The sequence below is a fragment of the Pseudorasbora parva genome, chromosome 15 (assembly GCF_024679245.1).
Source record: "Pseudorasbora parva isolate DD20220531a chromosome 15, ASM2467924v1, whole genome shotgun sequence".
Classification (NCBI taxonomy): Eukaryota; Metazoa; Chordata; class Actinopteri; order Cypriniformes; family Gobionidae; genus Pseudorasbora; species Pseudorasbora parva.
In genome coordinates, this window is record NC_090186.1 from 534,018 (window position 1) to 546,910 (window position 12,893).

At 44.2% G+C, this 12,893-nt stretch overlaps 1 protein-coding gene across 3 annotated transcripts in view; it reads right to left on the reverse strand.

Moving 5' to 3' along the window:
• LOC137040862 (mitotic checkpoint serine/threonine-protein kinase BUB1-like) overlaps positions 1 to 12,094 on the reverse strand; it is a 52,395-nt gene extending 40,301 nt beyond the window's left edge. The window contains exons 1-10 of one of the 3 annotated variants that reach the window (XM_067416611.1): positions 11,982 to 12,094; positions 11,364 to 11,423; positions 11,139 to 11,280; positions 10,673 to 10,869; positions 6,178 to 6,218; positions 5,996 to 6,078; positions 5,055 to 5,095; positions 1,661 to 1,839; positions 1,229 to 1,347; positions 953 to 1,116 (exon numbers count right to left, since the gene is read on the reverse strand). In XM_067416611.1, the coding sequence (XP_067272712.1) occupies positions 953 to 1,116; positions 1,229 to 1,347; positions 1,661 to 1,839; positions 5,055 to 5,095; positions 5,996 to 6,078; positions 6,178 to 6,218; positions 10,673 to 10,869; positions 11,139 to 11,280; positions 11,364 to 11,423; positions 11,982 to 12,004 (1,049 nt within the window). In that variant the 5' untranslated portion in view covers positions 12,005 to 12,094. Of the gene's footprint in view, positions 1 to 952; positions 1,117 to 1,228; positions 1,348 to 1,660; positions 1,840 to 5,054; positions 5,096 to 5,995; positions 6,079 to 6,177; positions 6,219 to 10,672; positions 10,870 to 11,138; positions 11,281 to 11,363; positions 11,424 to 11,981 lie in introns of those variants that run through there. The other 2 variants (XM_067416607.1, XM_067416610.1) reach the window with 2 other exon arrangements.
• Positions 12,095 to 12,893: the final 799 nt, after the last annotated feature.

Sequence of the window (12,893 nt, forward strand, 5' to 3'; positions counted from 1 at the left end):
ATAATGTAAAAACATGTACACAATAAGTCCATTGTATCAAATTATTAATTACAATGTTTGTACATAGTAGTTAAAGCCACCTAATATAAAGTGGGTCACTAATTCCATTCAAAAAGTGAAACTTGTATATTAAAATCATTCTTTACACACAGACTGATATATTTCAAATGTTTATTTATTTTAATTTTGATGATTAAAACAGACAACTTAGGAAAATCCCAAATTCAGCATCTCGGAAAATTACAATATTAACAGAGTAGCTTGACATAAGGAGTGTGAAGCTGAAACCGTGTCCTGCATACGTCTGTGCGCAGCGGCTCCTAAAGCACTGACTCCAGCTGCAGTCCATTTGTGAATGGGTTTTGTTTCACTCCTCTCCAGGGTGCGGTTATCTCTATTGCTTTACACTTTTTTCTAGCACATCTTTTCCTTCCCGTCGCCTCTCTATTAATGTGCTCGGACACAGAGCTCTGAGAACAGCCAGCCTCTTCTGCAGTGACCTTTAGTGTCTCGCCCTCCGTCTGTAAGGTGTCAGTGCTCGTCTTTTGGACATCTGTCGATCAGCAGTCTTCCCCATGATAGTGTAGCGGACAGAACTCGACTGAGAGATCATTAAAGGCCTGCAGGTGTTTGAGTTCATCAGCTGATTAGAAGCGGCACCAGGAGTCTTCAATATTGAACCTTTTCACAATATTCACATTTCTGAGATACTGAATTTGGGATTTTCCTTAGTTGTCAGTTATAATCATCAACATTAAAAGAAATAAACATTTGAAATATATCAGTGTGTGTGTAAAGAATGAATATAATATAGAAGTTTGTCTTTTTGAATGGAATTAGTGAAATAAATCCACTTCTTGATGCTATTCTAATGATATGACCGGCACCTGTCCAGTATGAGACCGACAGCACTACTATACGTGTTGAATCCCGAGGGCGGCAGCACACTCACGGGTCTCTGTTCTCTGCTTCAGGGATCAGGATTAGGGATCCGCTTTCTGACCCGTCCGTCTGTCCCAAACTCTTTCTACAGGGACGGATGGTTTCTGTCCCAGCATGCCCTGCGGCGGTCTGAGGCCTGGAGGACCACACTGGCTCCGGATCGACTCGCTGCTCCTGAACATCAGAAATAAGCAAACCATCATCAGCCTATCATCTCACTCCCTGATAACACTCCTGCTGCTGAGGTCAGGCTGAAGCGAAACCATGAGTTAGTGAGGAGCTCTACCGTAAGAGTCTGTGTGTTTACCTCAGGATCCAGAGTGACGTTCCTCTCCAGATCCTCCAGCAGCTGCTTCATCTTCCTCACCTCCTCCTCCTCTTCCCAAAGCCTGCGCTGCTCCTCGGCTGATCAAACACACACTCGTTATAACAGCTGGAGGGCTGAGGCTGATCAAACACACACTCGTTATAACAGCTGGAGGGCTGAGGCTGATCAAACACACACTCGTTATAACAGCTGGAGGGCTGAGGCTGATCAAACACACACTCGTTATAACAGCTGGAGGGCTGAGGCTGATCAAACACACACTCGTTATAACAGCTGGAGGGCTGAGGCTGATCAAACACACACTCGTTATAACAGCTGGAGGGCTGAGGCTGATCAAACACACACTCGTTATAACAGCTGGAGGGCTGAGGCTCATTAGTGTGAACTCACCCAGTCTCCGCTGCTCCTCCTGTTGTCTGCGTTTGGTGAAGTACCGCCTGGCTCTGAGCTCCTCGAAACACAGCTCTGAGCCCTCACACTGCAGATCTTTCACACAGTACATGGACACACACTCCACACTGGAGACGCTGCCGGCCGGACGGACCGGGTTATTCTCAGAGCGGGAGATCCTGCGGGATTACAACAACAACAACAAAAACATCATCATCATCATCATCATCATCATCTTCATCATCATCATCATCACCATTGAAAACAATGCTCCTCTTCTTTAGCATTTGTCTCGTTTCCAGTCCAAATATTTAATTCTTAAATTTGATAGATTGGTTAATGATATAATAGCATTAATGAGTAGTATGACGTAATGACTATTTTAACCAGCAGGTGGCAGCAGATAAACACTCATTGGCTCACTTTCATTTAAAGGTGCCCTAGAATGAAAAACTGAATGAACCGTGTCATGGTGAAATCAGAGTTCACACACACTGTGAGTCTCAGACACCATCGCCTCCTCCTTCTGATGTAAATCTCGTGAATCCAAAACTAAAACCATAAGTGCTTCTCAACATTAACCCAACCATGACGCAAGCGTTGGGGATCATTTATACGCACGCCTCCGACATTTGCATCTGTCCGAACATGAGCATTATCATGAGAACCGACGAGCCGAATCATCAGAAGCTGCTGCTCTCGCGGACACACGTCATGCTCAGGCTGCTCAGGAGACTCGTCTACCCTTCCCACAGATAAACATGTCCACAGTCATGGGTGAGGTTTATTATAATCCCATACCGCAACAATTTAATTCAAGATCGTTCGTTTGTTCGGCCCATTTCAGGCAAGCTTCGCTCAGCGTCTTAAACTGAAGAGAGTGGCGACTGTATTCCTGCAGCAGTGAGCAGCGGTTTATCCTCTTATTCAGTGGTTCCCAACCTTTTTTTGTCCGAGACCCCCTTTTTCCCAAGAAAATATTTTAGGGCCCCCCTTCATATTTAATGATATTATAGCTCTTGTAAGCTTGCAGCAAGGATGACAAAAATATGGTTTACAAACAAAGAGTATGTTTATTATTATAACCAGATATGTTAATGCACAAATAATAGCCTATATATAATATTGAAAATACAATAGCAAAAAACATCAGTAGGCCATTTGTAATTTAAAAATGTAAGCCTAGGAATAGACTATAAATTGGCCTTATTTGAAATGCAAAAACAAAAATATCAGTTCACGCTAGCGTGTAAGAAAAAAATACTAAGAATTTTACAAAATAACATTTGATTTTATGAAATTATCCAAAGTTTCAAAAATGTCGTTTGCCGTCGTTGTAGTACGGAGCTCTTTACAAAACAAAAAATCTTTTATCTCTTTTTCCCATTCATAACGAACGTATGCAATGAGTTGTGCCATTTTTGACAAGTAATTATCACGAAGTCTCACAGAAAGCTGACCCCGCACGTCTTCTGACATTGTTGCGATGCAACGTTGACCGTATTATTTGATAATGGTATCTTTAATCAACTGTTTTGACTTTTCCTCTCCAAATAATTCCTTGACAATCTCTGTTGCGCATGGAAAAATCAAAGTTTCTGCAATTGTGTGCCCTTTCTTTGCTTTGGCAATTTTTTCAGCAACTGTATACGATATTTTTAAAAGTTTCTTGTCAGTAGCTGTGACTTCCCTCATCTCATTTTGGGAGTGTGTCAATTCTTTTGCCTTGAGCTCAAAAAATGCCCTGGGCTTGTCGTGGTATTGCGGATGAGTTGTCTGCAAATGTCTAATTAGTTTAGACGGCCTCATGCATTCGTTAGCAAGGACTTTGGCGCAGATAATGCACTGTGGCTGGGGCAGGGACTCTTTGCTACGAGAAAATAAAATAAAACCATAGTTCAGGTAACTATCTTGGTATTTTCTGCATTTCGAGTTTCCAGTATTGCTAGCACTGCTGCTGCGACCCGCATTGGTGGGAGCTTCCTCACCTGGGTCATTACCATCAGCTGTTGTAGGCGAATCAGTGGGACTCAGTCGTTTTTGTGGAGGATGAATTACAAATTTGTTAATTTTTTGGTCAGCCACGGGATCATGGATACAATTAGCTCATGTAATGTGATCGATCGTTCTCCTTAATGCTCACCGCTCAACAGTTTAAAAAAATATGATGCGACCCCCCGCAGAACTCGCTGAGGCCCCCTTGTGGGCCGGGACCCCCCTGTTGGGAACCGATGCTCTTATTGACTGATTAAACCATTTCTGATTAAACTGAACGTTTCTTAGAGAGACCGCATTGTCAAGATAACCCGAGATGCTTACAGTAACAACAGGAAACTCCAGGACCATACCAAACTAAAGAGTGTGTCTGATGACAAAGGGGAATATTATTACAAAATACAACCGTAGATTACAGACCGTTCACTCGATCCTTCTAGCAAACGTCACCTTACCCACCATATAAGTTAAAACGACAGTCATTTGACAAGGCTATACATTGTGACTAACGTTATAAACATGCAATATCGCTGACGAAAGAAGACAAGTCTAAAAAGTAGACTGAACGACACTAAGCAGAACATCTCATTTGGAGATTGATCAAATGCAGATTACTTGATTATTGGTGTTTTCAGATCATCAGTGCGCGCGAGACAGAGAGAGAGCTCGCGTGCATATGGTTGCCAGATTGGACATGTTTAGGTAAAAAACAGTATACAGGTTTTTTTTTCCACAGAAAAGCTCCGTTTGGGGGATTTAATGACTGAAATCTGGCAACCACACGAATACAAGCTCTCATGTGCGGATGATCTGAAAACACCAATAAACAAGTAATCTGCATTTGAGATGTTCTGCTTAAAGTGTCGTTCAGTCGGCAGTGTTCTGTCAGGACTCACGAGCCGATTCGCTGAACTGCTGTGAGCTGCTGAAATAAGCCAATCAGAGCAGAGCTCAACATTAATATTCATGACTCTTCCAAATAAGGCAGAAACAGAGCATTACACCCTAGGGGCAGTTTATAGTGTTGTAAATGGAGCTGTAGAACTGTATCTGGACAATGTCTGCCCTTAAATAAGCCACACACCCTCTGTAGATATCAGAGAACAATTCAACATATTGTTTCAAATCATTCTAGAGCTCCTTTACAACCGTTTCTATTATTATTTTTACACATGGTATTTTTTTCTTATGCATATGTTTTATATGTTATGTCATATGCTATATAAATAAACTTGCCTTGCCTAGGAGTTACCATAGTTTAACACATTCTAGCTTGATTTCAGAATTGTTAGATATTTAGACTAGAAACAAGACAGAATGACGGAGTAAGAAGAGCATTGGTGCGGTGCGCTGAACACCACACACTGATAGGAACAGGAAGTTAGTGAGCCACACTTACACGCGCACCATCCGTGGGCCAGGAGAGGCCGCTTCTGGATCCTGCAACAGACACAGCTCAGGCTGAAATACTGCAAATACTGCTGATGTTCATCAATGACAGACACAGGACAGAGACCAACAGATCAGGGGCGTGGGGTCAGACATGAGACGTGAGGTCAGACAAGAGACGTGAGGTCAGGCGCGGGGTCAGAGGCTTGGGGTCAGAGGCTTGGGGTCAGACATGAGACGTGAGGTCAGGCGCGGGGTCAGAAGCTTGGGGTCAGACATGAGACGTGAGGTCAGGCGCGGGGTCAGAGGCTTGGGGTCAGACATGAGACGTGAGGTCAGGCGCGGGGTCAGACATGAGACGTGAGGTCAGGCGTGGGGTCAGAGACGTGACGTCAGAGGCGTGAGGTCAGACATGAGACGTGAGGTCAGGCGTGGGGTCAGACATGAGACGTGAGGTCAGGCGTGGGGTCAGACATGAGACGTGAGGTCAGGCGTGGGGTCAGACATGAGACGTGAGGTCAGGCGTGGGGTCAGACATGAGACGTGAGGTCAGAGGCGTGAGGTCAGACATGAGACGTGAGGTCAGGCGTGGGGTCAGAGGAGTGAGGTCAGACATGAGGCGTGGGGTCAGAGGCGTGAGGTCAGGTATGAAGCGTGATGTCAGGCGTGGGGTCAGACATGAGGCGTGAGGTCAGGCATGAGGCGTGAGGTGAGGCGTGAGGTCAGGCGTGGGGTCAGAGGCGTGAGGTCAGGCATGAAGCGTGATGTCAGGCGTGGGGTCAGACATGAGGCGTGAGGTCAGGCGTGGGGTCAGACATGAGGCGTGAGGTCAGGCGTGGGGTCAGAGGCATGAGGTCAGGCGTGAGGTTAGACATGAGACGTGAGGTCAGGCGTGAAGCGTGAGGTCAGACATGAGACGTGATGTCAGGCGTGGGGTCAGGGTCAGTGTACCTTGCACTGCGGCTGAAGCCCTTCTCTCTGCCTGAGGCTCTGATTGACCAGCTGTGAGCTCTGCAGCGGCTGCCGCACATGATCTGCGAGAGGAAGAGGATGAAGAAGCAACCGTGAGCATGGGAAAGGCGCTATATAAATGATTATTCTTCGATATAGAGTGAGGTGTAGAGTGACTGTACCTGAGGCTGCAGTCTGAGCACTCACCCGCCCCTGGAAGAGTCTGCAAACAGCACAGATGAGGCCATTACTCACCGGTTATTCATATTCTTAAATCAAGATGCATTTACTAGATCAGTAAAACGACTGGAGATATTTTGCCTTGTTTTCTGGGTAAAAATATCCAAATGAAGTGAGTTTTTGCTTAAAACAGGTGAATGGTTTATTGCTGCTGGCTAGGGTGATCCGATGAGTCGGTGTAGGGATGGCGAAAACTAAACATTTCTTCACCGACCACCGAGCCTCATGAGCCGGTTAACCGATTCCTTAAAATATGCTGCGCTATTTGAAATGAGAGCTGCGAGCCGCACCTGCAATTTCACAACTGTGTCGCATCTCTCTTCCTCTCACAAACACACACACACACACACACACACACCTCCCTTTCACTCAAGTCACTTTTTTAAATCCCCCACAGCGCGAAACACGAGTCCCGCAAACGCGGCGCCGAGGAGCTTGTTTGTAATCTGAGGACAATGGCTCCTTAGTTTGGGAATGGTTTGGGTACAAGGTGATCGCGTTGTAAATAAAGGCGTTTGTCCAGCGTTAGAAGCTCATTTGAAACATTGCCACGGCTCATTTAAGAAAATGACCGCTCCGAAGAGACGCCGCTTTAGGTCGAGGTAGTGTTAACAATAATAAAGATGATGATCAACACCTTATGTGTTTCCACTGAAATGCAGATGTAATATATTTCCAAATGTAAGCCCATCTTATGCGGAATGGCGCTTCATCCTGTCGTCTGCCCTGGCTCTGACCTCCAGTGTTTAGCCTGTTACCTTTTTGCAAACCTTGTGAGCGCGCAAACCCATCGGTCAAACGGTCATCGGTTAACATCCCTAGTTGGTGGGCGGGGCTACTGAATTACACATGCTTATTATTCTATAGAGGCGGAGTTTCGCCAGTCGATGACATCAGGATGAAGCACACAATCGCTTTCTGGGCCTGGTGTCTATAAAAGCTTTCAGCTCTGAAACTTGCAGGATAATCTTATATCACCATGACCTTACACACATCAAAAGCTCAAGGGAAAGCTGATTTCTCAATTCATCACCCCTTTAAAGATATTGCTGTGCTGATATTATTCTCAGGAGACATTCTGCAGCGCAAATTAAGTGTTTGACGCGCAAGTTGAAAAATCTGAACTTTGGCGGATATTCGCGCCGCGTTAACCAATCAGGGGCCTGCTTGCTGCTGTCACGTGGTGAAGTGACGGATGGGAAACCCCGAGCCCAGAGTAATTTATAAATACTACTGTTATTGTGTGTCAAAATGTAGTTTTAATCGTTTTTCAGGCGAGAATGTAGTGGTTTAAAGCTCAAACGTGGTTTATTTATTAAGAGAGCTCCTATTTGAACATTTGATCGGGTGTTTTCGGAGGTGTGAGACCCAGGCGATCCGCGGCGCTCATTAACCCCGGCGAGAGAAGCCTTAACTGGGCTAGTCCTGATGGCTGCCGCTGCCTGGAAGAAGCCCCGCCCATCACACGAATCCACGTCTGTTGTTTAGTGAATGTCACGCTAGAGCTTAGATTGGGCTAAAAAATAAATCAAGCCCGACCCTACCTGAGTCCGTGCACGTTGTGTCCGAGACCGGCCAAACACATTACCTGTAATTATGCTCATTAGCATAAAAGGCACATGCACAGAAACGGCTTGAGCGGTTTTTCACCAGGTTAAACAAGTGATTTTTTAGAATACTAAATAGATTTTTTAATTAAAGTATATTACAAAGTTTTAATTTAGACACTAAATAATCATATTTTGTGCAAAAATGGCATTATATGAGCATTTAATAAAGGTTTCTTCAGCCAATCGCCTGGATTTAATAAATAAGAAGCAGACAGCAGACTATAATCGTGACGTCGCTTTCATCGCTCATGAACTGGAGCGCGTCTCATTAATAAACCCAAACTCAGCAGCTACTCTCCTCACACACACACACACACACACACACGAGAAATAAGAGTATAGAAAGATTGACATGTCCACTTTTAAAGGAAACGATTCGAAACGAAAATATTTAATAAAGCAAAGTGCAGTGTTGACGCTCATGACTCTGTTCAGAAGGCTGAGCTCCATCACTGCATGAGCTGAGAGTTTAACACACCTTTACACTAACCCTGACTTGTGCAACTTTGTACCCGACACCAGAGTTTCCGCTAGAAAAAAATGGTGCCGGTCAAAGTGACCGGCAGAGTTTCGTTTTCCGGACATTTTGATGATATGCCGGTCAAAAACTCCTGAAAGCAGTTTATGTAACTTTAAAAAAATGCCATAATCAGGCCGTATATGCAGCATGTTTATTAGCCGAACTTTCAAATAGACGGAAAAAAAACATGAACGTCCGATTGGCGTCAATCAACCAATTTTTTTAACTCATAGGCGTAATTTGCGGGTGGGACAGGTTGGACATGTCCCCACCACTTTTTTAAAACATCTTGCTTCACGGATGAACCTAACTAATACAAACAACACATCTCTGGTTAACTAGAAGAGCATCATTTCATTCGTTTGTTAGATAAGAGGCGATCTGGCGCTCGTTGCCGCTGTTATCAGTGGAGCAGATTCCTCTCGCGGCTCCTGCAGTCTCCACACAGACGAGCGCTTTAATCTAACGCTTAACGCCGGTGCAGAGACTTCTGTTTGTTCCGGTCAGATCGCGAAACAAAATGCACAAAAACTGTCCCTGCTCTTGATGTACAACCACTGATGGTATTCGGTTTGAGGAGAGAGAAAATAGGCTACGAGGGCAGATTAGAAACGAGAACTTCTGACCAGTTTAACAGACTAGACCAGGGATTAAGCAAAGTGTGCAAATCTATTTGCCTTTATTCACGTGAAAAATCTTTAGATGCAATAATTAAACGCAATTAATAAATGTAATTATAAACTCAGTATGTCTCATTTAGTTGGTAACATTTAAATTGGCCACCGTGTGAAATGACAAAATCATATAATAGAGTATAACAGTATACTGATAACTGTAAGCAGGTAAGCACTTCAAGATGTTTTTGAAATCATTAGAGAAAACGACAAAATTACTTATTCACAAAATTACGTGTGTGAATAAGTGCTACCTGTTTAAAATGTGCTTGCACCCGATCATATTCAGTAGAATAAATCCCTTAAACTTCACCATCCCGCTCATGCCCATCGCCGTGATCATCTGTATCAGCTGGTTGTTTACCGTGAGTTCTGAACACTGCACTGTGCTTATTTAAATCTTTTCGTTTCTACACATATTAGGCTACATATTCCTCATGTCTGAGGCAAGCCTGCTGAGTTTCAGTTTATTTGAGACGCGCTAGTCTACTTATTTATTTCTTATTTATTAAATACATGCAATTAACCGAAGAAACCTTTATTAAAATTAAGAGACAATTTGTACAAAACGAAAGAAAAGCTTTGTACAAAACAAAACTTAATATTAAACTAAATATAACCACCAAAATCATTTCTGACCCACTCGCATCTTTGCACTTATAGCCTATCATAATCAGATGAAATCTCAAAATAATATTATAATATTTAAACATAAATATGAAGAAAAAAAATATTGTTTAATGGCTACAACAAGTACAGTAAGCTACAGATTTATGTCATGTCTGAGCTGGATTTGAGCGATCATCATTTTACCGGCGGGTTCATGAGCGCGGCTGCGGATTATTGAGCTGATCACACCGGCTCCGCTCCGCTCATTAGTCTTTACAGGCTCGCTCTCGACACTTACACGGGCAGGGCCGGTCTCTCGGGTGCATGGGCTCGGGTAGGGTTGGGCTTTATTTTTTTGAGCCGATCTACGCTCTAGTTCTGGCGAAAAATGTAGTGCTGTGCCGGCCCGTTGTCATAAATTGTTCTCGTGCTGGAGCGGTAGTGGAGCGCTCTCGGAGCGAGTAAAAACCACAACGCTCCGACTTTTATATATATAAAAAAAAAAAAAACCCGCTCCTCACTCCATTCAAAATCTCGCCGCTCCACTCCTCACTCCACTCCGCTCACATAGCCTACTCTGCTTCGCAGGCTGTGGAGAATTGCAATCCTCCATAGCCACGGAGCGCTGTCATGACAGCGAGGGCATCACGTCGCAGGCTTACGGTATCGATAAGAGGCAGTTTTAATCTGACAATTTGACCGAAAAGATTTAATTTTGTCGGACATTTAATTTTTTTCCCGGCCAATGTCCGGTAATTACCGCACAACGGAAACCCTGCCCGACACATTTGTTTCTTAGTTGTAGTATTAGTTCTTACTTTACTAAAAAAATATATAATTTCTGATTATACCATAGCTTTCTGCCCACCAATTAAGCTAGTAAAGTACTGATTAAAAACCCAAACGCTTGATCAAGGGCCGAGGATCGAGCCGGGGAATCTCAGCCGAATGGATTCAAAATGTTCACGCGTCCAGCTTCGCACGAAGAGCGCGGTTTATTCGCGTCCGTATCGGTGTCTCTCACCTGTACTGCTGCATCACACTGTCCTGCGGCTGAGCCTTGTTCTCCAGCGCTCTCTGGTAAACCATCTCAGCCTGGGCCGGCTGCCCTCGCTTCTCAAACTGATGAGCCCAGTCGATATACAGCTCCGCCGCCTGCGTCCCCACGCCTCGGCCCTGAAGACGGCTGTACACCTCCATCGGATCGCTGCAGAAACTGGCCTGGACAGAGAGAGCAGGAGTGTGTTCATATCAGAGCCGGATCCTGCCTTCAGAAGAGTGTGTGTGTGTGTGTGTGTGTGTGTGTGTGTGTGTGTGTGTGTGTGTGTGTGTGTGTGTGTGTGTGTGTGAGAGAGAGAGAGAGAGAGAGAGAGAGAGAGAGAGAGAGAGAGAGAGCAGGAGTGTGTTCATATCAGAGCCAGATCCTGCCTTCAGAAGAGTGTGTGTGTGTGTGTGTGTGTGTGTGTGTGAGAGAGCAGGAGTGAACCTACACATCTGACGCAGTGAGCGACGTATCGCTGGTCGTTGTGGTATCGCTCATCTTGAAGGAAGGTCTGAACGATGCGCTCCAGAACCACAGACAAACCCTTCCTCTCCTCCACTGACAGCTTGCTCTCCAGAAACTGAACAAACCTGCCACAAACCAGCCATGAGTGATAGACAGAGAGGGGATCATTTCATCAGAGCTATAATAAAGACATTAAAGATGTTCTTACTTATCCCAGGGGTCTAACGGGTCATCTCCAGCATAGCTGCGCACGCTCAGCTCAAACGCCCTGCAGTGAGGAAGAGATCATCAGTGTTATTCACCTGCCAGTGGTCATAATGATATGCCTGATCGCTGTAGAGTAAAGTGGGATGCTCAGAGCCAGACGATCACATTAACTATTGATCAGAGAATCCTGAAACTGCAGAAACTGTTGATCACTGATAATAATCCTAAATGTGTGTTGATGATCAGATCCTCATCTGAGAATGATTAGTGAAGGATCATGTGACACTGAAGACTGGAGTAATGATGATAAATTCAGCTTTGATCACAGGAATAAATCACACTTTACTATATATTCCCATAGAGAACAGATGATTTACACTGGAGGAATATTTCACTGCTTTACTGGAGTTATGATCAGATTAATGAGCAGAAGAGACTCAAAGACTGTCATAGATGTATGAACATGTATTAAAACACACAAGCCCAGAGAAGGGAGGCACACAGTTGTGTTATATAGAACAAAACATCATGATATTGAGCCATATTAATAACCCAACTGAATCATAAACATCATCAGGACCAATACACACTCTCGGTCAGATGCTAACACGCTACTTACTGAAAATAAGAATTAATGTCCATCGTTTCTTCTTGTTGAACACAGAAAGTCCGTGGGGGAATGTTTACGGTTAAACGAGACTCATTTAAAACACGTTAATAACAATATTAATCTAATATTTCCGTTAACTAGCCCCGCTCTGCTAACTGTATAACTGCAACAACGACATGTTTTCAAATGTACCGCTCAGCCAATCATTAGCCTTCATGAGGCTCAACAGCCAATCAGATTCCGACACAACAGAGCGTCACGTTTACTCGGTGGCTCCGCCCCCTCTATGGCTCTGGGTGGAGCTGGGCGGAGCTAACATGAATATTCATGAGTTTCCTGTTTGGCGTTACAGACTCTGAGAATATGAACCCGTGCTCTCCGGATCATCACAGAAACTGTTCTGAGATTTCCAGCTTCACATGAAAGAGCAGGACAGACCTCACCGCCGACAGGAAATACAGAAATACAGAAATAAAGAGAGACTCAGTGATTGTGAGAGAATTCATTCTGCTGATCTCATCACATTCATGATTGTTCATACTGTCATCAGTTCACATCAATCATTCATAAACCACTTCATGATTAAATCAATCAGTCCTTTATTACATCTCATCATCAGTTTACAATATACATATTACAGCAATCTGACAATATAGCAATATTATTACAGCCTTATTACAGATTCAGAGCAGTGTGTGTGTGTGTGTGTGTGTGTGTGTGTGTGTGTGTGTGTGTGTGTGTCTTATTAGAGATTCAGAGCAGTGTGTGTGTGTGTGTGTTTGTGTGTGTGTGTGTTATTAGAGATTCAGAGCAGTGTGTGTGTGTGTGTGTTTGTGTGTGTGTGTGTGTGTGTGTGTGTGTGTGTCTTATTAGAGATTCAGAGCAGTGTGTGTGTGTGTGTGTGTGTGTGTGTGTGTGTGT